Here is a 25,557-nt window from a genome sequence, read left to right on the forward strand (position 1 = left end):
GCTCTTGAATACCAAGTTCGTTCACCGCCTTAGACGTTCTAAGCCCAACCTGGGTTCTGCCGCAACTGCTTTGTTCAAGATTACTGTTCTTTGTTGGAGCTATCAGACTTTGAGGCGCTCGACCAAAACCATCCACGCGCAGCTCGACGCACGACCATTTCCCCAACCCGGATCGATTGCACGCCTGTCTTTGTATCGCTGTCTTTGATTTTCTCTTTAGGCGCTGAATTCAGACATATATCATCCGGAGCAAGCTGGCGCAGCTCGTGGAGCTTGCCTCGTTCGCGACAGACTCTACTGCCCGCTCGTCTCGTATCATCAAGGATTGAATCATTTTCGACCGGGCCCATCGCACCCCTTCAATCGAGATACCCGTGACTCTATCGAGTAGCGACCGCTTGCGTACTCTCAATTCTGACCTCCCGATTGCCGTTCGCGACTCGGACATCATCTTCTGATTTCACAGGTCTTCGCTGACGCGCCTTTCGAAATCGCTTGCTTCTTGATCGAGACTTTGCAGCACGGCCTGTTTTTAAAATTGCAGGATGGCTTCCGAAGGTGCTTCATGGGGAGGAGAGGATACTAGCGCGCCGGGTTTTCAAGTTCAGCATAGCGAGGAACAAGTTGATAACTACGCTCAAGACTCTCCTGCTTCTGGTGACGCTGATACCGCAGATAATGGTACAGAAGATGATGGGGGAGAATATGATCCAGAGTCAGTCACCATTGGTACACCTGCGCCAGTTACTGAACAATCTGCGACCTTTGCTCAACGTCAACCTTCCAAACCCAAGATGTCAGGGGGCTTTATTGTTGAAGCATCCGATGACGAAGATGAGGGCGAAGATGAAGCTGACCAGCCTTCCAATACTGCTCCTCGATCGGAAGAAGTGCCCTCGCTCCCTCATCCTGGCCGTTCCACTACATCTCATGAACCTGCTCAGCCAGCTCTAACCTATACACCTGTTCCTCCTGCCGTCCCTTCCAATGTGACTCCAGCTTTGGCTGGTCTCGACCCTGTTGCTCTCCTCGAGGCCCGTGTTAAAGAGGATCCTCGTGGGGATATGGATGCTTGGCTTAACTTGATCGCCGACCATAGACGCTTGAGCCGACTTGATCTTGCTCGAAGTACCTATAATCGTTTTCTCGAGATATTTCCACAAGCTGTGAGTGAACCTCATTTCTTCCTGTAATATGTATTGACAACATCTACCAGGCTGACGTCTGGGTCGAATGGATCGAGATGGAGCTTGGTCTCGACAACTTTGTCGATGCTGAACAGCTTTTTGGAAGATGTCTTATGACCGTACCCAATGTCAAGCTGTGGACAGTCTATCTCAACTATATTCGCCGTCGCAACGATCTCAACAATGATCCTTCTGGCCAAGCTCGCCGAACTATTACCCAGTCCTATGAGTTTGTCATCGACAACATCGGTGTGGATCGAGATTCTGGCAATATCTGGCAAGATTATGTCCAGTTCGTCAAAAACGGCCCCGGCCAGATTGGTGGTACAGGTTGGCAGGACCAGCAAAAGATGGATCAATTGCGCAAAGTATATCAACGCGCTATCTCCGTGCCCATGTTGACCGTCAACAATCTCTGGAAGGAGTACGACCAGTTCGAGATGGGACTGAATAAGATGACTGTATGCTTTACTTCTTTGCCTACAACAGCATAAACGCTAACATTATTAGGGACGCAAATTCATCCAAGAGCGCTCTCCAGGCTATATGTCCGCCAAGAGTGCCAATATTGCTCTGGACAACATCACCCGGCACCTCAGACGCACTAATCTTCCCCGATTACCGCCAGCTCCAGGGTTTGATGGGGACCAGGAGTTCAGAGATCAGGTTGAACTGTGGAAGAAGTGGATCGCTTGGGAGAAAGAGGACCCCCTTGTGTTGAAAACGGATGAGCCCAAAACATACAACCAACGGGTACTCTACGTCTACAAGCAAGCGTTGATGGCACTCCGTTTCTGGCCTGAGATCTGGGTTGATGCGGCAGAGTGGTGTTTCCAAAACGATATCCGGGAAAACGACAAAGAGTTGGGCACAGAATTGCTACTTGAAGGCATTCGAGCAAACCGTGAAAGTGTCCTGCTTGCCTTGAAACATGCGGACCACATTGAAGTCAACTATCCTGGCAAAGAGGTTGACAAGGCCGAGTTTGCCCAGGCTGTCCGAAAGCCATACGATGATGTTCTTGAAACATTGTACGAAATGGGCGACAAAGTCAAAGAGCGGGAGAAGTTAGAGGTGTCCACATTGAGACAGGCCGCTGCACAAGATCTGGTTCAGGCTTCCATCGAACACAATGATGACGACGATGATGAGGAAGACAGCAAGCCTAAGCGTTCGCCCATGGAAGAACGCATTCTTGCAATTCAGAGGGGATATGCTGCTGAAACACAACTTCTGTCCCGTACGATTTCCTATGTCTGGATTGCTCTTGCAAGGGCCATGCGACGCATTCAAGGCAAAGGCAACCAGTCAGAAGGTGGTTTGCGCAAAGTCTTCACTGATGCACGTCAGAAGGGACGACTCACAAGCGATGTCTACGTAGCCGTTGCTCTTCTTGAGTCTGTTGTCTACAAAGATCCCGTTGGCGCCAAGATCTTCGAAAGAGGCGCCCGTCTGTTCCCCAACGATGAGATGTTCATGATAGAATACTTGAAGTATCTTCATTCCAAGGATGACACGACTAGTAGGTTTGGAATTCTTAATGTGGCAGTGATTGAAACTGATCACTTATAGATGCGCGAGCCGTGTTTGAGACTTGTGTTACCCGATTGGTTTCCAAACCAGAGACTCTCGCAAAGGCAAAGCCGCTTTACGCGTATTTCCACAAATACGAATCGCAGTATGGCGAGCTATCGCAAATATCCAAGCTGGAGGACCGAATGGCAGAACTCTTCCCTGAGGATCCCAAACTGAAGTCTTTTGTTGCCAGATTTTCATCCGACAAGTTTGACCCAGTTGCTGCCCCTATCATAATTTCGAAGGCAGTGCAAATGAGGCCAAAGCAAGCCATACCCACTACGGTCGAGCAGCCTATTTCACTGCGAAACAGCCCCATGCCAGCGCGACAAGAACAGAGTCCCCGTCCTCAGTATGTTCGGGCAACTGCTTCTCCAAAACGGCCTCTTGCTGGAGACGATGATGAGCTCAACCCCCCCAAACGACTCGCTAGAGGAGTGTCGCCTCTCAAGGGTGCAGCGGGCCGCCGCCTTGACCAGCAGCGCCGGAACCAAGCATCAGCGTTACACAGGGATATTACTTTCCTTCTTAACATCCTCCCCCCTTCTCAAAGCTTTGACGCACAACGCGTTAACCCCACGGCCATGGTCTCTATTCTCCGGGACGTCCAGCTTCCTGATGCCGCCACGTTGAAGGCAACGGGCGGTGGCCAGACACGTTTTGGTAATTCCTCTCACGCTAGACAACCTTCAGGCGAGTTCGGCAGCAGGCCGCTGAGTCCATATGGAAGAGTGGCATCTGCAACCGGCGGGTACAGGAACTCGCCGCTACGGCCGGAGAGTGGAAATACCTTCCAAGCCAACCCCTATCCTCCTCCTGACCCGAGCGGCCAACTACCCATGTGGCCGCAAGTCCCTGGTGGTTACGGCGCACCGGCACCAGGTCAGTTTGCAGGATATAGATTTCAATGAGAAATCACTTGAGAGGATGCCAATGATCGATGACAAGGGATCTTGAGCTGTAAACAACCTGATCTAATAATACCAGTGAAAAGGGAATTTTTTTTTTGGATGACGTTGAGGGCCGTGGTGGGATTGTCTTTGCCTCGCGCGTTATGCATGGTATGGCGTTTGGGGGGATCAGACATCAGAAGTGGTGGATGTCATTGATATTTCGTTTGTTGAGAGGATGAGATGCAGGAAGATGATCTACCTACTCAATTGGTATCAAACAACTTCAATAACTTTTTATAATTGACTCGAGTCCTGGAATGTATACGTGTTTTGTGCTTGAGCCTTGTGATCATTGTATCGTTTGTCGAGTTTTTAGCCGCGCTACGGCTGCAAATTGAGAATTGATGCCACAACGGATTGCTACATGAAGCTGCGTTTACCCATATACCAAATCCGGTGTCTCTAGTTTTATTTTCCGCGGCCCGCATGTTTATGAAAACTACTGCTACAATGGTTTACTATTTAGCAACGAATGCACTGTTCTGTCCGACCTCAACCAGTTGGGTTGTGGCTTTGACCAAATCGTCGGACCATCAGAGACTCAACTGACACTCAACTTTGTTCAACGACGAAAACGTTTTTACAAACTCTTAGCAAGCTTGCATGAAGTCAGAAACGGCCAGTTGTATTGCTAGATAACATTGGGCATCGATATATCGTTGACATACCCTTGTGTGCGATGATACTCGTAGCTGATTCCTGTCATCTCATTGCCAGTGCCCCCATTGCTTCCTCAATTCCTCAATGCATCACTGGATCCATGATCTGCCAGTGTTGTGACAGTGTCTGCCCTTGATTTATCAGTGTAATTGCTGCCTGATTCTCGGGGCGTTTTGTTGATATCTTCTCTCCGTGCACCTCCTCACCTCCTCATCTCCTCAGCACCAGCACTCCATCCTAAACTCATCCTAAGCTTCAGCTTGGGTGCATCACACAGTGAGTCACTGCCTCTCCAGCTTCCCTCTCTCCTAGCTATATAATCCCCTCCTCTTTCCCTCTTCCTCTCTCCTTCCTTCTTCCTTCATCATCATCACCACCGCTTCCTCCTTGCGCTTCCTCTTCTTGGGCAAGCACATCAACAACTCTAGCTTCTATCAATCAAGCCTTACACAAGCACCAAACTTCTCTCGCTTGGCTTAAACAAAGCTCCTTTGCCCTCACAACAAATTCTCACATCTATCAGATTCCAAACCTCGTGCGCTTGCACAAACCTGAGAGCAAATCGCTTGCTTCCGCGACCGCGGCCGGTGAGTCTCTTCCTTCTTCCTTTTATGCCAATTCAGTTCAAGCACGCCTTCCCTCACGGCTATAAATACCCTCTCTTTCTCCTCTTCAAATTCTTTTCTTTCCTTCAACACTTCCCTCAACCCACCCCACCTACAACACACTTCGAACATATTCTACTTTTACCCAGTCCAATCTTTCTTCACCAATCATCTTTACCTTTCAGTCACTGACCCTTCCAGACACATCAGTCACCATGTCTGACAGAGGTCGCTCGCCTTCCCCGGCTGGGCCTGGAGGTCCCTCGGGCTCGGGACGACGCCCTTCTCAGTCTCCCGCACGTTCTGCGTCTGGCTCTGCTGCTGGCGGTGCTCCTGTCGGCTACCAGAAACCCCTTGGCTTTGATCCTGCCAAACCCCAGGGCCAGGACAATCAAGGCAATACCCGAATGGAGTTGCCCCCTGACGCTTACGTGTCTGAGACCAAGAAGGACTTGTTCACGCTGCGAAATGGGCGCTTCAACACCGAGGGGAAACCCGAGCAGATCGAGGTCAACCAGTACAGGATGACCAAGTTCGATTACAACAAAAAGATCTTTCAGTACGACGTAAGTAACTTTCATATGAGTTCACATTCAATTCATTCTAACAAACACTGCAGGTTTTCATCTCTCCCAACCCGGACAAGATCGGCCCTGTCATGAAGAAGATTTGGGCACATGAAACTACTCGCAATGCCCTGAAAGCTTACAAGTTCGACATGTGGCTCTTCGATGGGAAGAAGCTAGCATGGAGTCCTGCTCTTGTGGAACGTGGTGAGGCTCGTTTCACTGTCGACCTTGACGAGGGCAGGCGACCTACTGGCGGGAGAGCGCGAGAAGGCGGCAAGTTTCTTGTCACCATTCGAAAAACTACCGAAATCCAAGTCTCTGCTCTCCAAGGTTATCTTGAACACAAGATCTCTTTCAACAACAGCGTTCAAGAGGCGCTAAACTTCATGGATCATCTTGTGCGACAGTGGCCTTCCAAGAACCTCCTGGCCATCAAGCGAAACTTCTACAAGACTGGTCAGCCTGGAAGCCCTCTCCACGACGGAGCTATTGTCGAGGTTCACAAGGGCACATATGCTTCGATCCGCATGAGTGACAATATCAAGCAGAGAGGTGTTGGCCTTGGCTACAACATTGATGTTGCCAACACTTGTTTCTGGATTGGCAACCAGCCAATGGATAAGATGGCTTGCAACTTCCTCGCCACTCTGGATCACAAGTATGGAGGGCAGACACCTGGCACTCTCAATGAGTTGCTCAAGCCCGTCCAGGACCGCAAAACTGGACGCTGGGCCTCCTCAGATGCTTTCAAGCAGCTCCGAAAGATGCGTCGACTCAAGTTCAAGGTCAAGCACAAGGGTCGAAAAAACGAGGACAAACTGTACACCATCCAAGACTTTACTTTCGATGAGAAGTTCGGCGAAGCGGGCGCAACGGCCAGGACCATGACTTTTGAGAAGGACGGGAAAGATATCTCGGTGTATGAGTACTACAAGAAGGAGTACAACGTGACCCTGAGGCTGTCTCATCTTCCACTCATTAATGCTGGAAAAGCCGGCCTGATTCCTATGGAACTTGCCTTCGTTGAGGATATGCAGCGATACCCTTTCAAGCTTAACCCCGACCAGACAGCCGCCATGATCAAGATTGCTGTCACCCGCCCAGGTATTCGCAAGCGAGACATCCAGGCCGGAGCTGTTGCGCTGCAGATCGGCCAAGATCCATTCCTGAAGGAGTATGGCGTCAACATCGACTCGCAGTTTGCAAAGACTGAGGCACGCATTCTGAATGCCCCAGTCGTCAAGTTTGGACAAGGTTCAGCCGAACCCAGGTTTGCCGGTCGCTGGGACTTGCGAGGCAAGAAGTTCTGGAAGCAGAATGTCGCGCCTCTCCAGAGCTGGGGCTTCATCGCCTTGGAGACACCCGTTCAGAAGCCCGTGATGCAGGCTTTCGCCAGTACCTTCAAGAGCACCTACATCGGCCACGGAGGCAAAGTGCTTGCCGAACCTATCCTATTGCCTACACCTGGTAACCTCCGCTATGATGCTGCGGGTGCCATTTCTCACGCTCATGAAGAGATCACGAAGCAACGGGGCTACACCCAGCTCTTGTTTGTTATCGTCTCCAAGAAAAATAGCGGAACTTATGAGCGCCTCAAGAAGTCTGCAGATTGCAGATTTGGTATTCTTACCCAGGTCGTCCTCGGCAATCACGTGCAGAAGAACAATGGGCAATACCATTCGAATGTTTGCATGAAAGTCAACGCCAAGCTGGGTGGTGCCACTTCCTGCACTCCTCCTTTGTGGAAGTCCCCTACATTCTTCCCCGACAGCCGCCCTACCATGATTGTGGGTGTTGATGTATCCCACGCCGCTCCTGGAGGCGTAACCCCATCCACTGCCTCGATGACTATGTCTGTAGACAAGGATGCCACTCGTTACGCCGCAGTTGCTGAGACCAACGGGTACCGTGTCGAGATGCTGACCCCCTCGAACATTCGATTCATGTTCGGAGAGCTCATCCCTCGTTGGAGAGCCAACCACCCAAGTATGGTTCCTAAACACCTGATCTATTTCCGAGACGGTGTAGGAGAGGGGCAGTTTGCGTACGTGCTGGACCAGGAAGTCGAAGAGATCAAGAAATACCTTAGCACGGTCCTTCCTGCTGGACAGATGCCGAAGTTCACTGTGATTGTGGCTACCAAGCGTCACCACATTCGTTTCTTCCCTCAGAGAGGTGATAAGAATGGCAACCCTTTGCCCGGTACTTTGGTTGAACGAGAAGTCACGCATCCTTTCATGTTTGACTTTTATCTCAACTCACACGTCGCTATCCAGGGAACTGCTCGACCGGTTCACTACCACATCATCTTGGATGAGATGAACATGCCAGTGAATGATCTACAGAAGATGATTTACCAGCAGTGCTACTCGTACGCACGCTCGACCACCCCTGTGTCACTTCATCCGGCTGTCTACTATGCGCATCTCGCTAGTAACCGAGCTCGCGCCCATGAGAACGTCAACTCTAGTGATGGCTTCCGAATCGGTCCCAAGGGCCACGAGATCGCTGCGGAGAAGCAGGCACATGGCACCTCCACCGGCCTTCCTAACAGGAACGTTGAGGCACCCCCTTTGATCCGCCTTGGTGGTACAACTAGCCAGACACCCCAGGAGGGTGAGCAGCGGCAGAGAGACTTTTTCCGTGGCACCATGTGGTACATCTGATCTGTGATGGGAGATACCATGGACAAGAACGTGGATGGTGATGGAATGGAAGATGTGATGGGGTGATGAAAGTGGAGAGTTGATCGCTAGGGCGGCGGGAAGGGCATGGACAATGCGAGCGATCTTAATTTCTGGTGTATAAGCTAGCGGATGCAGCTTTGAGGAAGCACAGGATCAGATTAAAACTAAAAGGGGCGACCGGTTTGGTGGGGAGTGGCGGTGGAGGTTGATTTTACTTGTTCTTAAAATAGCTCCTGATCAATTCTATCCAAGCGATCTTGACATTGTTTACTGTTCGTAAATGTGACTCGTGTTGTGGAGAGATCGTGCCAGTCTTGTGCATAGCTAATGTGAGATTGAGGACGGAGATTGATCTCGCCTGACTTGGCTTCGATATAAGGAGGAAAACCTTGCCATTTGCAGGAGTATATAAGTTATGTCTGCCCAGGCGACCCTGACTGAATCTATGGTGCTATGTAGTTGATGGTGGACCACATAATGCGATAGAGGTCCATGATGAGCTGCGAATCCAAAAATTATTAAAATGTGGTGCTTGTAAGCCGTGGAGAGATCTAGAACTTCTACTCCGTCGCTCAGACAAGTATGAGAGAATATCTGGAAGCAGTTGGCGGTCTGACTTGAGGAGTTTCTTACTACATCCGACGTAGAGTTGCGATGCCATCTGCCTGAGTATCATGGACCATATTCACGAAGACTATTCAGAAGGCGCAGTAGTTATGATTAAATGGGCCGAAGGCTCGATTTTAGTATATTCAAGCCCATGATCTAATAGATATTCATCAAGATCTCGTACTGGATACTGTTCTATCCCAGCGGCTTGATCAAGGGAAGCCTTTGTTCTGCCAGTAAATCATTATAGGGTATCTTCTGGTAGGAACAGGGCCATCTCAGAGTTGCTGCTAACTCCCGTCGTTGCCTAATTCAGACATCAAAAACAAGCATGTTGATTCCCTCGAGGTGAAACATAGCCATTCCTGGCATAGTTAACTATCCGGATCAGCCAAGACATTTTCTGTTCCGCTAAGCTCTCGTTCTGGATGTCTCAAACCCAAGACAAGCCTGAAAGCGGCATGCCACATCATCGGGAGCCTAAAACGGCGCGTTGAGAGCTGCAAAAATTGCCCGAGATGGATGGTTTCGGAGGCTTGTCTCAGATCTTCAACTCTGATCTTCTGTTCACGAATAGCCGAGAGCTTCATGAGCACAGCAAGTCCAAGGGCCTGGGCCTGGATCAAGGATAAATATCTCTCTCTTCCATCCCTTTCTGACTTCGAATCGTCTTACTCAACCAGTCACTCACTCACTCCTTGTGTGTTCCTAGTCATTCTTTACTTTTATTTGTTGCAACATGATTCGACCACTCTTCTTTGCTTGCATCTTTGCTGCTGGCGTTTTCGCACAATCAACTGCTGATCCTGCTTTGACGAAAGACGGGGCGTTCCAACATCTTGGATGCGTTGCTATTAGGCCCGGCACCTTTCCTCGTCAGTTCGATCTGGGTCAAGCTGGGTGTACTTCATCATGTTCATCAAACGGCAACATTATCGGCTTCCGTGGAAACAGCTGTGTCTGCGACCGCCTTGACCTCTCGCCAGGGCCCATCTCCTACCGCGTTGTAAAGATTGATAACGCCCTCTGCAATCAATGGTGTGACCCAGTCGACAGGTCCAAGGGAACCTGTGGAGGAGCCACGATCCAGGGATGGCCCATCTACGACCTGTACAAGAGAAACAATGCTCAGATCGTATATGGGGCCTTCCCAGGTGCTACTCCTACTCCTGCACCCACCCAGCCCATCCAAACTGGCATGCCCATTCCCAACCCCAGCCCAAACCCTAAGCCAGGTGATGTCTGGCACGAATGCCCACCCAATGTTGCCAACTGCCCTTATCGCAACAAGTGCCCCGATGGCAGATGTCAACTCAAGCCTATCGTTCAGCCGTGCCGCGGATGTTCTTACAACGGTACTGGTAACTGGACTGCTCCGACTTGTCCTCCTGGAGGCTGCAATCAAGGTCCCAAGCCTGTTCCAGTTCCAGTACCCGGTGGAAATGGAGGAAGTGGAAGCACCGGAGGTAGCGGCGGCAACGGAGGGAGCGGAGGTACCGGAGGGAACGGAGGCACTGCTGGAAACGGAAGCAATGGTGGTAACGGCGGCAGCGGGGGCTCTGGAAGCAGTGGTGGAAACGGTGGTGACGGAGGTGACGGTGGGGATGGAGGTAACGGCGGTGGATCGAGCGGATCCAGTGGCGGCGACGGGCATCACGGAGACCAACCTCCTGTCATCGTCAACTCGGCCGTCAAGGCTCAGGGCGAAAGCTTTATCCTGGCTCTCGTTGTGATTTCCTTTGCCTTCACTCTTTTATAGGCTTGGAGATGGATGTAGTTAACATTCTAGGGGAGTTAGAGTTGGCTTTCTGTTCTTGTAATACACTTCGTATAGAAAAGGGGTAATAGGGGTTAGATACAGATTTGGCTTAGTATAAGATCACATCAGCAAGACATCGAGAGCAATATGTCGATTTGGGGGCCATCGGAAATCTCTTTTTTCATTTTACTTCTATTTTGGTGTCATGGTACAATATGCGTTCTGTGGCCGACTCACAGGATTGTACATTTTCTCACATGCCGGAAAGTTCACTTAAGCAATGATCTTCTCCTTGCACTCGATACTACGCCCAGTTAGTAAGATGCCTGCAATGAACGTAATTGTGTAACTCACCCATGGTCTGCCTTGAGCTGCTTCATCAATGTCCTGGCAAGGCTGGGGTATACAGGGGCGACAACACCCTTGTCTGTGATAGTACCGTCGAGAACCATCTTGGTAGCTACAGAATTGGTCAGCATGTATAAACTCGAGCGCTCAATCTTGTAGGGGGAACATACCAACACCACAAGGAACACCGACAAGCTTGGACATGGCGGAGTAGCCACCGGATCCCTCGGGGGCACCGTACTCGATAAGGGTGGAGGTCCAGGTGTTCTGGCTGCCGTCCTTGTTGACAACCTCGAAAGTGTGTTGGAGGAACTGGAAGCAAGTTAGGGTGGAACTTCAAGTTTAAGTCAAGCTCCCTGTTGGCACTCACCACAAGATCGCGCTCGCCCTCCTCATAGGCCATCTTCTGCTCAAGAGTGGCGCACAGAGTGTCGAGGGCTGTTCCGCGAGGGGTGGTCTTGGCATCAGAGAAGACACCAACTGTAATGTTGTATCAGCATACGCTCAAAAACGACCGCTAGCACTTTGGACTCACTCCACTTGAGTCCAGCCAGCACTTGGCTCTTGACAGACTCGTCGCTGATAGAGGTCTTTGAGAGAACAGCCTTGATCAGGTCCTCCTCGCTTGATGAGCTAGCACCAATGAACTTTTGGAGGGCCTCCTTCCAAGGAATAGCCTGCTTGAAGAAGTCTTGCTCATCAACGCTGAGGAAGCCAATGTCGACAAGAGCCTTGACGAACTGGGGGAAACCATTGTAGCGAATGGTTCCCCGGACGACGGTCTCGGCATCAGGAATGCGGTAGCTGTTGAGGTCAGTCACTACCCTTTAACCCAGTTCTCTCCGACCTACCGCTGACGGTAACCAGTACTGTCACGGTTTCCATAGGCAACGAAGTTGTAACCCAAGTAGCCGGTGTGGTAAGGCTTAGCAGTGCCCATGAGGTCGACACCGGTGATGTCAACCAGCTTGTTGTCCTCGTAGTACTTGGCGTTGTTCTTGAGGGCCAAAAGGACACCTCGGCTGCTCCAGCTGAACTTGTAGCCTAATCGTAGTTAGTGACGGCGGCGTGAGTCATGATCGGGGTCTGGGGTACCTAGGGGGTTGTTGGAGTCTGAAAGCTGGTTAGCTGTGATCATTGACCATTGATTTGGGAAACATACTCTCAGGGGCGGGGAGACCGCCGCAGAAGCTCTTGAAGGACTTGATCTTGCCGCCCTCCTGCTGGATGCGGTCGATGAAGTCGACAGCGTAAAGGTGGTCGACACTCATATGTGTTAGCGAACGTTTAGAATCGTAGATGGTCGAGAAGCATACCCAGGATCAACCTGAGATAGTCAGCAAGCTATAATTGGAAGACAGGATACCAGTACTTACACCGATCTCGTTCAGGACTGTGATTCCGGCAGCCTTTGCCTCCTCGTGGAGCTCCTCCATAGCAGGAGAGACGTAAGAGGTAGTGACGACATTCTTCTTAGCCTTGATGGCGGCCTTGATGACGGCAACGTGATATGTGTAGGGAATTAGAGAGATGGTGATGTCGTGCTTAGCGACAGCCTCCTCGAGAGCAGCGGAATCGTTGACGTCGAGGCTAATGGCGTTTGTGTTGTCGAAAGTTCCAGCAAGGTTCTTGGCCGAGGCGAGAGTACGGCAAGCAACAGTAACGTGGACGCCAGCCTTGGCGAGGACTTCGACGGCAGGGGTGGCAACGAAGCCGGAACCGAGGAGGAGGGCGGATTGAGGCATTGTTGACGATGAATTGATCTGTGGTAGTGTAGTTGTAGAGTGATTCTCGTTGGAAGCAAAAGAATTTCCACCTCAGGAGCTCTTACTCAGTCACCGAAAATGTAAATGTTCTGCCCCGCATTTTGGTAGGTGACGAGGGGACCTCCCCTCCCGGCTTTCGGAGGTCGAGGAGCTGTAAAGATACCGTGGGTATTTTCCAACCGATACCGGGGCCATTGAGTACAAGAAGTAACCCGTAGCAAAGCGTAGAACTGGCGCTAAGAACGGGGGTCTGAGCCTGCGGACAGGCCTGTAATGTCATTGCTTTGCTTTGTGACGAATCGCGGGTAAAAGTGGGCGCCCTGACGATGTAAAATAGACGCGTTTCGGTTGATGAGGTCTAAAATGGAATGTGTTCCCGAGATAAAGACACTAATAAATTTAAGCAAGGTAGCGTTTGTTATATACAAGACAGAGCACTCCTTCCTGCAATCCATATATCAAAGGGAATGGAATCAGGCTACGCACGAGTCAGTCTGCAGCAGATGACAACAAAACCAGACCCGAACCCCTGTAGGACGAATCACACAAGGCTCAATTGGTCGATCACGGGCCTGCAATTTCTGGCTAACAGTCCAGGGAGTTGAAAATGCGCCCAGGGAATGGCAAAAATTTCAGCATTTGATGTTGAATGATAAGAATATTTAGCAAGACTCAGAACATGTTAGGTTAATCCGGGATGGATTTAGTTAACTCGTTGACTCCCTAGATAATAATTATCTTCGCAACCTGATCCAAAACCTTCGCGTATTTCAGCACCCGCAAATAAGGCCTTCCAGTTTGCAGGCATGATAAACTGACCCAAAGAGTTCAATCTGGATACATTGCAAACTGATTGCTTTTGAACCGGGGGGTTGAAAGTACACTCTGTAACCCCCCGGGCTTATGTAGAGACCCTCCCAGTACACGTCCATAGGTACTTGATCCATTGGCATTAAGCTGCCACGTAATTGATGTAAAAATCGTAGTTAAAGGCTGCTTTGAGGTTAGAAGAGTCAGTAAGATATTTAACGCAGTCACTGCTTGAACCGTTAGATATCACACGATCCACTTCGCTGCCGGGGAGTATTCAAGTGACATGAAAAGCGGTTACTGGAAGTCATCGGTATTACCGCATTTCAAAAGGTCAAGATAACCAAAATTTGGATCGAAACTCAGTCAGGTATAAATACGAATAGACTTGATAGGTAGGGAGGGCATAACAAGATGGTGTATACCATCCAAAGCCAGGGTTATGTAGCCGCCCCCTAATCCTCACCGAGAGAGAAAACGACACACACATTCATCATCTGAAAACCCCAGAGCTATTGGTGTGGCTCATGTCTTAGACTGAAGACAAAGAGAAGGGATTTTAATCTTCTCCCTTGTCCGAGTCTGTCACACCTGGTTGTGTAATTTCAGTCCTTTGCAAAGTCCAGCTTATAAGCTACATGATAATCAACGGCAACAACATGGATTAGTTAAGACTCACGCCCCGAGGTGAGATCAATTGCTATTGATAGTTAACAGAATTCATCCGTGCTCTGTGATACCGCCTCCCTTTTTGTAATTTGGTGAACTGACCTCAGGTTACACAAGGCTTTATGCAAGGCTCAGGCCATTTGATTTCCATCAAGGCAGGGAGAATTACAATGTCATATAAACACTTGTCACATACTAACACCAAGAAACGTAGTCTAACCAACAAAGGATATTGTGACTGACTGAGACGTATGGAAAAACTCGTCATGAGAATGATCGCTGCGATACTTTAGGCAGATCAGCACTAAGAATAGAACAAACTCCAAAAAGAGCAGCCTGAGCATTCAGTCAGCCTTGAGAGTATTTTGTTGGTCCAGTTCAAGTAAATTCTCACTGCTAGCCATAATTAGAGGGGTTGGGTCTCACAATAGGTGAGGCTTTACCTGCTTGCGACCCAAACCTGGCCCAACCTGACACAACTTGACACCTGTAAACGCCGACCTTGCAGTGCGGCATCTCACTGATACGCTACTGCATAGTAGAATATCTGCGAGGCGTTGTGGGAAATATAATATCGACCGCCGGTGAGGAAACGACGCTAACATCTATGATTTGGTGGATCCGGCATTTCCATTTAGCCTCCCCGAATCCGAGTGACAACTTGGACCATCCATCGCTTATTAGAGCTTTGATGGCTCCATGCCAAGTTTCCCGGAAGTTTGTATTTGACGTGGCCGCATTTGAACATTTCTATGGGCCCAAGATGATGTCCTCTCCAAGTGTTTCAGTCGAAAACGGAGAGGTATGGGGTCAGCTGAGACTTGGTCTCAAATTAGACTTCCGTCGACCCGGTTAATCAGAACGCGTGCGGGATGTGAATAGTATGCAAAAGGTCGATGATATGATTGTGAAGTCACATGCCGTGAACTTGAGGTTTGCGATCTCGAGTGATTAGTTTGTATGAAATCACTGATTCTGAAACTTTTGAAAGGTAAACTCATACCTATCGGCCAAGAAACTCTCGATTTAATTAGTAGGGCTCGCTGAAGATTTCTGCAGGTGTCCAGGAGGTCGGCTGGTGGCTCAACTGTATGCTGTTGGTTGTGAACTTGTTTCCTAGTGGGTGTTTATGGTCCTGTTCTGCCTAAAGCAGCCCCCCTATTTTTACACATGCGTGCGGATTCATGGCACGGAGCTTGGTCCAGCACCATCATCTTGTGTGTGAAGCCTTGACCTTGCATCTATTATCAGCTTTGGTCGTCATGCAGGCCTTGATAATAACTGTTGGCCAATGAATGTCTATTGGCAGATGCCTTCGAAGCAGCCTCGCCGCAGCGGTGAGTCTGGGAGGGCGAACCCCTTCCAACCGACCCGATCAGCCAAGAAGGCGTCACTCACTCGAGGTACTCCTTCTCCTTTGGTTCAGAGGTGCCTTGCTTATTAGTACCTACCTACCTAGGTACTGAAACTCAAATTTCAGTCATTATCTGTCTGTTCCCTCCGCCGTCTTCTCTCTTGTCTCACTTGCTTTCTTCTTCCCATCTTTTTTGTTGTCCCCATCCCTCCCGTCGTCATCTTCATCTCCTGCGAGCTTTTACCTCCGAGACATTCAAATCTCCCTTGATCATCCAAGACTACAACACCATGTTTCAGTCTACCTAGGTGCACATTAGTCTATTAGACTAGTGCAGCCAGTTCACCCTATCTTCAGCAGCACCATATTATGCCCCTTACTGATGCGTGCACGTGAGTGTCAACGGACTCGCCTCGCCCCGTCCCGCGGCTCCCTATTAACGAGATGGAGATTATGATGCCGGGATGCAGAGGAAACTCCGTCATCCCTCTGCCGTCGTATAAAATGGATAGAACTTTCTCTGCATCTTGTCGCCGTCTTTACTCAAACAATCTTCAACAAAATTCTCGGACGAGCACTCGGTACACCAGTTTCCTAAACCTTGTGACACAAAATTCTTCGGTTCTTTGACTGGAGCACGGAGTTCTGAATACATCTTATGATGGAAGACATCGTACAATCAGAGTAAGTTCTTGTTTCTATACTCTCTATCGGCGCACCTTTTAGTTCCCCGCAGGCTATGATGTTGGAATCAAGCCCCTCCACTGACGAAAAGTTTTGTTCAGATGCGCCAGCTATGACGAGCGCTACTGGGTTCGGTCGCAGGACGATTTGACCTGGTCCATAGAGAGACTGTCGTCAGTTCAGTTACATGCCTATCTCCGACAACCATCCAGGGACGACCCCTTTTCAGCATGGTCAACGACGCCAATTGATCCTTCCACGAACCTTACCTTTCGACACATAGAAGTACTGTTGAATCTTCGTATCACTTCATGCGTTGCATTTATTCGTCGCCAAGTCTTCGTTCTCCTATTCCAGTCACACGTTCTTGCTGAACCTCCAGCCCAGACGCATCGATGTCAGCCACCAGAAGCTCACACCGCGGATACTCAGCTGCATACGTACGGCATAGGAGCACAGTTCGAAGGGTCCTGAACTCATGGATGGCCACTGCAATAGCTGTCATGACATAGACATGATGAAGGACGTTGACTCAATGATAGCTGGGTATTTTCAGCGATCTGCGCAAAATGCCCTAAGAAGCGACTGGTTACTCATTTATATGCATGTACTCTCTGATGTCATGCTAGAAACCCTCGTCTCAAACTGTTACAGTCACCCAGAAAGCACCCTTCTTTACACCATCTCTGCTGGTTTTACTTCTTCTTATTTCCCCCATCTAATTCTCTCCATGCTGCAGTTGTCTTTCGATGACTATACCGTCAAAGCCATTGCTTGAATAATCTATTACATTTCACAAATAAGTTTCATCTCACAGATATCACTGCTCTATTGAGATGTTTCGACCATGGTCGCCTCACTATACTGCTTCACGTGAAAAGTGTCTGGTTTATTTGCGAGTGTGCGATCTTGGTATATTCTGCAATTAAATTGAATCTTCACACATAAACGACACTGAACGTTTATTGTATGACATATTTACAGTTTAACACCATGCTCATGCTTGAATCTTATCATAATAAAGTCACCCAGAGCTACGAACGCCAAAATAAACCTTCGATCTCCGATCGTGACGAGAATTAAGTGTTCAAATAGCAAGCCATTTTCTTCATCAACTACCCTAAGTACCTATTTTTATCACTGAGGACTCAAGTAGTCCGAGCTTTTGTCCCTCCCCCCAAACCCCCAAACCCATGCTATCTCCAGCCACATCACGGATTGCATGGTTCGTCATCCTGATATTGCGCTTACCCCAAACTTCTCCACAGTTTCGCCTCATCTACCGACAATCCCCCAGATTGTGGATTTATGTTATTCGTATTTCATTGGAAGAATCTTGGATCTCGTTAATCCATCAATGAAAAGCCGTTATCGTAGAAAAGAACCGACTCAAACCTGGAAACGTTGAAACCATTCGGCGAACTAAAAGCATCGGGAGTCTGATCAAGTACCGAAAAATCGGATTTAGGCCTGCGGTCGGTCTTATTCCCACGCCGATATGTTCTAAGTTAATCACATTGTCTGACAGGAACATCGGGCTGGAATAAGATCGACAACTATTACAATGCCTAATGCCCCATCAAATATCACTAAACATACATATATCAAGTCTGGCCTTATACCTGGGCTAGTTGTGGCACCGTGCTTGAATCGATCTCACATGTGAATTCAAGGTGTTTCGCTCCATTGATCTACTCCTACAGGGTGCCCCATCTCAAAAGCAACGTCTCAGATCTTCACCGGCCGACGTCTTCGGGCTATAAAAGCCGATATCGCCCTCCCCCCCTTCTGCTGTTCGTGCAAGTAAAACACTCCCCGGCATCAAAATGGCCGATGCCAACGCCACAAAAGGTGAGCTCCAACAGGCTCAGGCTCAGGCCCAAGCGCAGGCTCAAGAGATGGGACAACCAGACGATAGAATCAGCAGGATTGACAGCGTCCAAGTTGGCAATGTCGACAAACCACAAGGGGCCGGGATATACGCCGAGGCTCTTGCACAATATCCTACCGATGATTCAATCGACCCGATTCTAGAGAAGAAAGTCAGAAGGAAACTAGACCGACTTATAATACCCGTACTGGGTGTTTGCTACTTTTTCTACTATGTTGACAAAACAACACTGTATGTTTAACCTACACAGCACTCGAAGGACCAAGATATCTAACCAACCACGCCCACCTAGTTCCTATGCTGCCATCTTTGGTCTCAAGGATGATCTCAAACTTAGAGGTGACGAGTACTCTTGGCTCTCGAGTAGCTTCTATTTTGGTTGGCTGATTTGGGCTATTCCCTCGAACCTCCTAATGCAACGCAGCCCTCCTGGTTACTACCTGGCCTTCAACATTTTCATGTGGGGTGCTCTACTCATGACACAGGCCGCTGCCAAGAATTTTGCTGGTCTTCTTGCTCTGAGAATCCTTTCCGGTGCGTTTGAAGCTATCGCAGACCCGGCTTTCATGCTCATTACCTCCATGTACTTCACGCGTGACGAGCAACCAAGTCGTATATCCGCTTGGTATGCTTTTAACGGTATAGGTGTTGCTGGCGGAGGTTTGATTGGTTAGTTTCTCAGTCTAATTTCTCCTGAGTTAGAGCTAACATCTCCTTGACAGGCTACGCCATTGGTAATATCAAAGGAGCGCTTCAGTCATGGCGTTATGAGTTCCTTGTAGTAGGCGCTTTTTGTTCTGCTTGGGCCATCGCTCTCGTTCTGCTACTGCCCAATTCTCCTCGCACTATTCGAGGTTTCTCCCACGATGAGAGGCTCATAATGATCGCTCGAATGCGACGCAACCAAACTGGCATCGAACAACGAAGAATCAACTGGGGACAAATCAAAGAAGCCTACCTCGACTACAAGACATGGCTATTCACTTTGCTTGGATTCGTTTCTAATGTCCCCAACGGCGGAATTTCGAACTTCTCCACGCTAGTCATCCAAGGTCTTGGGTTTGATACGCTACACACGGCCCTGCTGGGAATCCCTCAGGGCGTCCTCGTGGTCATCTGGATCGGACTTGGTGCTCTGGCCAACAAGTATATGCCCCCTAATAGTCGAACTCTGGTCAGTGCCATCTTCATGATACCGACCATAGCCGGGGCGCTCGGCTTTCTTCTGGCGCCAGCAGATGCTTACGTTGGCCGTCTGATCTGTTTGTAAGCGTATGGGATCTTCCTCATTCTGCTGTCATCTAATTTTGTGAAGCTACCTCACTGGCTCGTATCAGGCATCCTTTGTCATATGTCTGTCTCTCATCACTTCAAATACTGGAGGCCAGTCCAAAAAGATGATTGTTTCTGGTATGATTTGGTTTGGTGCCTGTGTTGGTAACATTGCCAGCCCCTTTTTCTATCGCTCTGAACAGGCACCATCCTATCACCTTGGTATCGGTTCACTTCTTGTCGCCAATTGCATCGAGTTCGCACTGTTTTTCGTCCTTAGATATGCCTTCAAATGGGAGAACAAACGGAAAGAGCAGAATCGTGAAGCTTTACGAGTAGCGGGCCATGATTTTACTGCCAGCACTACTGCGTTCATGGATATGACGGACAAGGAAAACCCGAATTTTGAATACGTGTACTAGGATATGTGCTGTCATTTCAAGCTATCGGGTATCTTTTAACAAACTCAACTACGATTTACCTGCAGTAGTTTAATGGTTGGATTTACCATCTCTCCCTATGCTCTATATGGGCGGTCGCCGGTGTGTGCCAACCTGGACAGTCTTTTCAGGCACAATTGTGAAGCTATTACGACAGATGCTTCAGAGGAGGTCAAAGAAACTCGGGGCGACTACGGTAAGTACCTTCGACAGAAAATTTAGGTGAGTTTAGTATATCTTAGTATACCTCTAAGCCACTTATTTAGTCTTAGCATCTTGCTTTAATGTCAAACTATTTCTTGCTCCCGCATGGACACCTAACGTCTCCTAATACAGGTAAAGTTGGTCGTTATAAACTATTATTCTGGAGGCATTGCTCGACTTTGTTCTATCATTTATCAGTATTAATGGATGTGCAGTTCACGAAATTCAAAGAAGCTCAACGGCTTGATGCTGATACACCTGGTTGTCCCGTCATCAATACTTATGTTCCATGTGAACTCATAGCCCCCAATGGCCGACTTTAGTCTACATTCCTGCAGCTTGTCGTCGATCTCGAGAACATGATGTGGGAATGTTCACAGCCCTTGGACATCCATCCCCTTGGCCTCGGCAACAAAGCTGTTGTTCGATCATACAAGCCAATAGTTCTTACAATCTTTTGCCTCTGATTTACATCAATGTTCGGTTTTGAAGATCAATGTGACCTTACACCACTATATTATAGTCGAGGTAGCTTCTTTGAATATCTTGTCGTCTTATCAAACACAAGCTCTGAAAAGACTGAAATCCAGCATACTGCCTCCAGTAGCACTAAAACGCCACCACTAGCAGGCTCTCTCGGTGCTCAAGGTAAATAACTTCTTCAGATCAATTACTTCCAGTTTTAAGCATATAGCATCTCGCAAGGTAGTCTTGAAGATGGCTCCCGTTCCGGTCGTTGAGCACCGAGAGCTCGAATCTTGCTCGTCCGACATGGTTTACGGTGATTCAAAAGGTTCATATATAACTGCCATAATTTTGGCAGCGACTTTGCCACTAATGGCTGTGGCTTTCATTTCGCTGTGCTTAATAGCAAGGCAGCGTAAAAGAAAGCTCCAGTTCGCTCAACGCACTGCTTTGAAATACCAAGCCATAGTACAGACTGCGCAGGCCGAAGCACTTGAATCGCAGCACAGGGCTGAGAAATATCAAACGGAGAATGTTAGTCTGTCTGAGGCCCTGGAGCAGTTGCGAAGGCGTTATGTCGAACTCGCTGATAGTCACCACAGCTCTACTCGACCCAGTGCATCAACATCAACTAAGGAGTCACCGAAGCATCTTCAGATAGTGCCTCCAACAAATTGGCAGAAGCCTGACAACTCACCGCTCAGACATGTAGAGCCAGTTTCGCCGGTAAGCTCCACGGCCTCAAGCGAATACGAAGGCTATTCTGAGAGCGCACCCCCAAGCGATGGTTACTATGGCTCTAATGAACAGTCCTTCACTGCTCGAACAGAGACAGTGGTAGCAGGAATCCGTGCTGGACTAGATGGCTCTAATCGCGTGTCCGACAAGCCACCTCAGATTCCTCCCTATTCTTTTCAAGGAAGTGGTCGGTGAGGATACTGCGGTTCAGGATGCTCCCTCGAGGAACATCGAGATTTCAGTTGCGAGATGATTTATATAGCAGTAGTAACTCAATAAGAAAAAAAGAGCCCTACACTCCTTTCACTCTTTAGTTAAAACTCGTGCCTTCAATCGTGACAGTCCGTCGACATGTTGGAGTAAATGCCCAATTGCACTCGTAAATTGACCAGGACTCTGTCTTGGTCACCTCGTTGTAAAAGTAGCTAACCTGGTTGCGTGCCCGCCACCATAACTCTCGGATATTTTTGATTCCACATTAAAAGAACTTGCTCTTAAGGCCACCCATCACGACATTCCTCTTTTGTTTATTGAGGAACTTGTTTACATCATCAGCCCATCCAGCGCTGTTGTTCTGCAGGTTCTCCATATTGTCACCCATCATGTTCAATTTCTCAGTCCTTTCGTTCAATTGCCTCGTCAGGTAGTCTCCCCAACCTTCCTGGCTGCCCGATCCCGATGCGGCGGCTGGCTCTCCAGCCCGAGCAGCCCGTTGTTCTGCTGCCGCTGCGTCCATCATTCGCTTGCTAGGAGGCCTATCTGGGCCTCCGACCAGCAGATCAAGATCAGTAGGGGAGATGTATTGGCTGCCCGAGATCCACTGCATGTTTGAAATGGTCGGCCGAGGTGGGCACTCAAGCTTGGGGTTTATCAGCGTGTCTGGAGATTGTTGAGGTCCTTTGCCCGTTCCCCAGACGTGGATCACGGCAAGTTCACTTGGCCCTGTCCAAGCAAAGACGTCGCCAGTCTGAGTAACAACTGAGTTTGTACTCCTCGTCACATCTATCATGGGAAGGTCGGCCTTTCCGATGTCTCTGAGGCCGGGAATTGAGAATGCACGGGCAGTTCGGTCACCAAACACACCAACGACGGCAAATCCCTGTAACTCGAGCTCTGCTACACATGCAGAATCACAGAGGATGCTATCAAACTCTTTTGATGCGCCTTTAGAGTTGGCTGGTTTGAAGATTCGGATTTCTGTTTGCGTGACTATCGTCCTTGTTAGTTAGGCTAATTTGAGCCGAAGCCATGCGTCACTTACCAGCAACAAGTACGCCATTGACCTGACGTCCTTCTCTGAGCCCTGCCACGATCGGCCCGGTGGCATGGGCAGGTTTGCCCGTATCAGCTTCGATGGGGTTGAGTGAAATGATCTTCCCATCGAACGATACAACGCCTGCGAGCGACGCAGAGTATGTGCCGTCTTGGCCAGGCAGAAGTTTAAAGGTGATGACTTTGCCTAGGTTTGTTCCCACAAAACAGCAAATGCTCGAGTATTTGTCTTCGTCCAAGGTCATGACACCAAACTCAATTACAACAGGCCACTCTTTCTGGGGACCCGGCGAAGAACTATGGCTCTTGAGGAACGAGGATCGCTTATCTGGTTTGGCGAAATCCGTCATGGGAGCCTGGAAGAAGATAGCAGGCCCGCGAAGATCAATCAGCGTAAGAAACCCCAGTTCAGAGCCTACGGCTACGAATCCAACATTGGACACCTGTATAGCTGTGATAGGGCCCATCATCATCTCGTAGAGAACAAGAGGCTGCAGGCCCTCCTTGAGGCCTGGTTCTGCTCTCGAGCTAATGTCCGTGAGGCCTTTGGGATTAGGGTCAAGCTGGAGAGCTTTATCTTTGCCGAAAAAGCGATTCTGACCCCATCGATAAATGATGGCCTCTCCCGTGCGTGTTCCTACGACGAATTCTCCAGTGCTAGGCGCCATGTTCATACAGGTAATCTCTACATCATCGTATCGGTCCAGTGCTCGGGCAACATCGACTTGAAGCTGGGTTCCATTTTCAATTTCATCAGCATGGCCCGAGTCCCAGATCCTGATTGTACTATCGGCATGAGCGGCCTGGATTATGGTTCTCTCTTCAAATCTTTTCCGAGGTCGCGACGCCTCGGCTCCTCCTTTGAGCAGCGGCTCGCCTTGATTGCGCTTCTCGAACATGGAGAGCCAGCGTGGACGTTCGAGAGATGACACGTTGACTTTTGTCACAAATGGATGAACAAAAGAAACGGAGGGATGAAGCTGGTTGGTAGGACTGATCGGATAGCCCGAGGGGAAACTCAGTGTGATGAGTTCACCAGACGAGAGGAGAACCATGACAGCGATCGGGTCTTGAGCGCCAGCAAAGTGAGGAGAAAATCGTGGAATGAGGAGGAAGTTAATTGCTTGCGCACCAGAAGGAAGAGGAAGAACATTCTGGCGTTTCCCCCTGCAGTAATTAGCCAATATTTGCCAGGTCGAGGTCGCATAAACCGGCGTCTGGCTCAAGTCAATGAATGTCAAGCCCTTTTGCGATGCGTCAGGGCGTTGTCCGCCTGCAATAAGAAGGCCACTATCGTCGCAATTCTCTTTGCAACACCAAGCGATCTTAGTGATGGGCTCAGGTAAAGCAGGCGTAGGAGTCTCGGGCGAGGGCTGGTCGACGTTGAAGTCGGTCAGGGTTCTCGCCATCACAATCTTTTCGGCCTTTGGATCCCAGAACACCAAGCTTCCATCATCATGAGCTGTCAGGATGAATGTACCAGAGGGGTGCCAGAGTGCATGTGTAAGTCGAGGCTTTCGAACTGTCTCAACAGCTGCACCGTTGCCTCCGGGAGCGCCTGCTGGAACAACATACTCATAGTAGTTGACAGGCTTGGCTTGTTTGAACGAGTAGACGACAGCGCCGTGGGTGTAACCCAATAGGAGCTTACCGACGTCTCGGGGGTGAAGAGACATGGTTATGAGGTTTGGAGTGGTCGCACCAGGGTTCTTCTCTTTCCAGAAGTTGGGAAGTCTGAAGGAACGGGCCAAGCTTCCTCTGTCCAGATCAAAGGCCATGATGTCTCCATTGTACAAGCCGATAAAGGCCCAGTCAAGCATAGGATCCGTCACCAAAGAGACGACCTGGCCAGCAACGACCAGAGCGGCGATGCGCTCGCCGGTGCCGAGGTCCCATATTCCCAACTCGTTCTTCGCGTCGACGGTAACAAGTCGGTTGGCGGAGAATTGTACGATCTGGAAGGATGTGCGTCGGGGAGGCTCGAGGATCTTGTGTACACGTCGCTGACCGAAGATGTAGACTTTACCGGGGCCAAACTTGCTTTCACCAGTTCCGATAGCTAGGAGGGACTGGACTGGGTCGTAAGCGTAGCAGCTACGACAAAGAATGGATGGTCAGCTGGGTCATTTTGGGGCATGCATACATGATACATGTTGGGCGAGACGGAGCGATACCTGATTTGAGAGTTGATGCCATAGCGAGCCTGATCGTCGGGCATGAAGAGTTCGGGTCTGATGCTCGCTGATAGGTCATTCTGCATGCCCGTCTGCTTGCCGCGCAGGAATGCCGCCATGCTGTAAGTTGGCGTCGCCGAAGTCTATGACGACAGCGATAACTAGCGATGGTCAATGTTCCGGTGGTGAAATGATATAGAGCTTTGCAAAGCCCTTGTTTTGAAAAGAGTGAGAGGAGAGGGATGGAAGATGAAAGAGATAGACGTTCCGGTGGGGGTGTGTACAACTGCCCTGCCCGCCGCCAAAGCCGGTACCTTACGTAGTGCGCTCAGTGCTCTCTCCAGGGACAATCCAAGACCCCAAGACGCCCAAGACCCTTGGCAACGGCAACGTCATCCCGTACTATCACTGTGCGGAGTATGTACGTAGTTTTTCTAATACTGTGAGCTCAACTCCAAGGTGGTCGTTGCACAACATTATTATTATCTGTATACTAAAGCATTGATTGTATAACCTCCATTAAGTGATGCAACCCATCATGTTTCCCCTTCGGATCCCCAAGTTATCTCATAACAGTCTACTCTCGATCCAGGAAGACAGCGTGCGTACAGAGTACAGAGTGCGCCATTGGCCTATCAGCTTGACCCACGGCCAAGCCTGCACTGCCCCAAAACATCTGATCACGGTAGAGCCAGTCGAACCTTTCCGCGTGGTCAAAATCGCGGTAATTTAACTTCCAAGTCATCAAGGCGGACGCGTAAACGGAAATAGGATCATAGGAGGAATCAGCAGTGAACGACCCTAATAAAGCTCCAGCTACGAATAAAATAATGACAACAGACCTAGACCAGGGCCCTTTAAGTTAG

General features: G+C 49.4%; 8 protein-coding genes across 11 annotated transcripts; 6 read left to right on the forward strand and 2 right to left on the reverse strand.

Moving 5' to 3' along the window:
• The first annotated feature begins 33 nt into the window (after positions 1 to 33).
• FVEG_00804 (mRNA 3'-end-processing protein RNA14) lies at positions 34 to 3,996 on the forward strand. Its single transcript, XM_018887411.1, has 4 exons — positions 34 to 1,166; positions 1,217 to 1,648; positions 1,698 to 2,709; positions 2,760 to 3,996. The coding sequence occupies exons 1-4, from the start codon at positions 546 to 548 to the stop codon at positions 3,671 to 3,673; spliced, it is 2,979 nt and encodes a 992-aa protein (XP_018743170.1). The 5' UTR covers positions 34 to 545; the 3' UTR covers positions 3,674 to 3,996.
• A 1,199-nt stretch (positions 3,997 to 5,195) lies between these two features.
• Positions 5,196 to 8,440, forward strand: FVEG_00803 (hypothetical protein; the record flags this gene model as incomplete). The annotated part of the gene is made up of 2 exons (XM_018887410.1): positions 5,196 to 5,546; positions 5,600 to 8,440. The coding sequence occupies 2 exons, from the start codon at positions 5,196 to 5,198 to the stop codon at positions 8,213 to 8,215; spliced, it is 2,967 nt and encodes a 988-aa protein (XP_018743169.1). The 3' UTR covers positions 8,216 to 8,440.
• A 499-nt stretch (positions 8,441 to 8,939) lies between these two features.
• FVEG_00801 (saccharopine dehydrogenase [NADP+, L-glutamate-forming]) lies at positions 8,940 to 13,128 on the reverse strand. 2 transcript variants are annotated; one of them, XM_018887408.1, is made up of 11 exons: positions 12,329 to 13,106; positions 12,269 to 12,279; positions 12,115 to 12,218; positions 12,048 to 12,065; positions 11,804 to 11,996; positions 11,488 to 11,756; positions 11,323 to 11,432; positions 11,123 to 11,264; positions 10,959 to 11,064; positions 10,705 to 10,908; positions 8,940 to 10,630 (listed from the first exon to the last, which is right to left on the reverse strand). In XM_018887408.1, the coding sequence occupies exons 1-10, from the start codon at positions 12,695 to 12,697 to the stop codon at positions 10,878 to 10,880; spliced, it is 1,353 nt and encodes a 450-aa protein (XP_018743167.1). In that variant the 5' UTR covers positions 12,698 to 13,106; the 3' UTR covers positions 8,940 to 10,630; positions 10,705 to 10,877. The 2 variants fall into 2 exon arrangements, with proteins under 2 accessions (XP_018743167.1, XP_018743166.1); XM_018887407.1 differs by having other exon boundaries at positions 8,940 to 10,908; positions 12,329 to 13,128.
• Positions 9,469 to 10,831, forward strand: FVEG_00802 (hypothetical protein). The gene has a single exon (XM_018887409.1). It carries the CDS (start codon positions 9,585 to 9,587, stop codon positions 10,602 to 10,604), a length of 1,020 nt encoding a protein of 339 aa, XP_018743168.1. The 5' UTR covers positions 9,469 to 9,584; the 3' UTR covers positions 10,605 to 10,831.
• A 2,208-nt stretch (positions 13,129 to 15,336) lies between the features above and the next one.
• Positions 15,337 to 17,738, forward strand: FVEG_00800 (hypothetical protein). Of its 2 annotated transcripts, XM_018887406.1 has the most exons (3): positions 15,337 to 15,943; positions 16,002 to 16,235; positions 16,337 to 17,738. In XM_018887406.1, the coding sequence occupies exons 2-3, from the start codon at positions 16,210 to 16,212 to the stop codon at positions 16,707 to 16,709; spliced, it is 399 nt and encodes a 132-aa protein (XP_018743165.1). In that variant the 5' UTR covers positions 15,337 to 15,943; positions 16,002 to 16,209; the 3' UTR covers positions 16,710 to 17,738. The 2 variants fall into 2 exon arrangements, with proteins under 2 accessions (XP_018743165.1, XP_018743164.1); XM_018887405.1 differs by having other exon boundaries at positions 15,337 to 16,235.
• A 114-nt stretch (positions 17,739 to 17,852) lies between these two features.
• Positions 17,853 to 20,244, forward strand: FVEG_00799 (hypothetical protein). The gene is made up of 5 exons (XM_018887404.1): positions 17,853 to 18,357; positions 18,419 to 18,795; positions 18,849 to 19,392; positions 19,442 to 20,060; positions 20,175 to 20,244. Exons 1-4 carry the CDS (start codon positions 18,062 to 18,064, stop codon positions 19,818 to 19,820), a joined length of 1,596 nt encoding a protein of 531 aa, XP_018743163.1. The 5' UTR covers positions 17,853 to 18,061; the 3' UTR covers positions 19,821 to 20,060; positions 20,175 to 20,244.
• FVEG_00798 (hypothetical protein) lies at positions 20,060 to 24,954 on the reverse strand. Of its 2 annotated transcripts, XM_018887402.1 has the most exons (3): positions 24,692 to 24,954; positions 22,507 to 24,611; positions 20,060 to 22,454 (listed from the first exon to the last, which is right to left on the reverse strand). In XM_018887402.1, the coding sequence occupies exons 1-3, from the start codon at positions 24,808 to 24,810 to the stop codon at positions 21,724 to 21,726; spliced, it is 2,955 nt and encodes a 984-aa protein (XP_018743160.1). In that variant the 5' UTR covers positions 24,811 to 24,954; the 3' UTR covers positions 20,060 to 21,723. The 2 variants fall into 2 exon arrangements, with proteins under 2 accessions (XP_018743160.1, XP_018743161.1); XM_018887403.1 differs by having other exon boundaries at positions 22,507 to 24,954.
• Positions 20,760 to 21,440, forward strand: FVEG_14736 (hypothetical protein; the record flags this gene model as incomplete). The annotated part of the gene is made up of 1 exon (XM_018903707.1): positions 20,760 to 21,440. The coding sequence occupies one exon, from the start codon at positions 20,760 to 20,762 to the stop codon at positions 21,438 to 21,440; it is 681 nt and encodes a 226-aa protein (XP_018743162.1).
• Positions 24,955 to 25,557: the final 603 nt, after the last annotated feature.

The sequence above is a fragment of the Fusarium verticillioides genome, chromosome 1 (genome assembly GCF_000149555.1).
Source record: "Fusarium verticillioides 7600 chromosome 1, whole genome shotgun sequence".
Lineage (NCBI taxonomy): Eukaryota > Fungi > Ascomycota > Sordariomycetes > Hypocreales > Nectriaceae > Fusarium > Fusarium verticillioides.

What these genes read in the sequence shown, in the direction of transcription:
- FVEG_00801 (XM_018887407.1), bottom strand. Translation starts at nt 12,697, where the DNA reads ATGCCTCAATCCGCCCTCCTCCTCGGTTCCGGCTTCGTTGCCACCCCT. An exon ending in AGGGCGAGCGCGATCTTGTG is followed by an intron (nt 11,265 to 11,322) that starts GTGAGTGCCAAC and finishes ACTTGCTTCCAG; the next exon opens with TTCCTCCAACACACTTTCGA. An exon ending in CAGCTCAAGGCAGACCATGG is followed by an intron (nt 10,909 to 10,958) that starts GTGAGTTACACA and finishes AACTGGGCGTAG; the next exon opens with TATCGAGTGCAAGGAGAAGA.
- FVEG_00800 (XM_018887405.1), top strand. Translation starts at nt 16,210, where the DNA reads ATGATGGAAGACATCGTACAATCAGA. An exon ending in GAAGACATCGTACAATCAGA is followed by an intron (nt 16,236 to 16,336) that starts GTAAGTTCTTGT and finishes AGTTTTGTTCAG; the next exon opens with ATGCGCCAGCTATGACGAGC.
- FVEG_00798 (XM_018887402.1), bottom strand. Translation starts at nt 24,810, where the DNA reads ATGGCGGCATTCCTGCGCGGCAAGCAGACGGGCATGCAGAATGACCTA. An exon ending in GGCATCAACTCTCAAATCAG is followed by an intron (nt 24,612 to 24,691) that starts GTATCGCTCCGT and finishes TCTTTGTCGTAG; the next exon opens with CTGCTACGCTTACGACCCAG. An exon ending in CAATGGCGTACTTGTTGCTG is followed by an intron (nt 22,455 to 22,506) that starts GTAAGTGACGCA and finishes CAAGGACGATAG; the next exon opens with TCACGCAAACAGAAATCCGA.
- FVEG_00804 (XM_018887411.1), top strand. Translation starts at nt 546, where the DNA reads ATGGCTTCCGAAGGTGCTTCATGGGGAGGAGAGGATACTAGCGCGCCG. An exon ending in TCGAGATATTTCCACAAGCT is followed by an intron (nt 1,167 to 1,216) that starts GTGAGTGAACCT and finishes AACATCTACCAG; the next exon opens with GCTGACGTCTGGGTCGAATG. An exon ending in TGGGACTGAATAAGATGACT is followed by an intron (nt 1,649 to 1,697) that starts GTATGCTTTACT and finishes TAACATTATTAG; the next exon opens with GGACGCAAATTCATCCAAGA.
- FVEG_00802 (XM_018887409.1), top strand. Translation starts at nt 9,585, where the DNA reads ATGATTCGACCACTCTTCTTTGCTTGCATCTTTGCTGCTGGCGTTTTC.
- FVEG_00799 (XM_018887404.1), top strand. Translation starts at nt 18,062, where the DNA reads ATGGCCGATGCCAACGCCACAAAAGGTGAGCTCCAACAGGCTCAGGCT. An exon ending in TGCTGGCGGAGGTTTGATTG is followed by an intron (nt 18,796 to 18,848) that starts GTTAGTTTCTCA and finishes TCTCCTTGACAG; the next exon opens with GCTACGCCATTGGTAATATC. An exon ending in GTTGGCCGTCTGATCTGTTT is followed by an intron (nt 19,393 to 19,441) that starts GTAAGCGTATGG and finishes AATTTTGTGAAG; the next exon opens with CTACCTCACTGGCTCGTATC.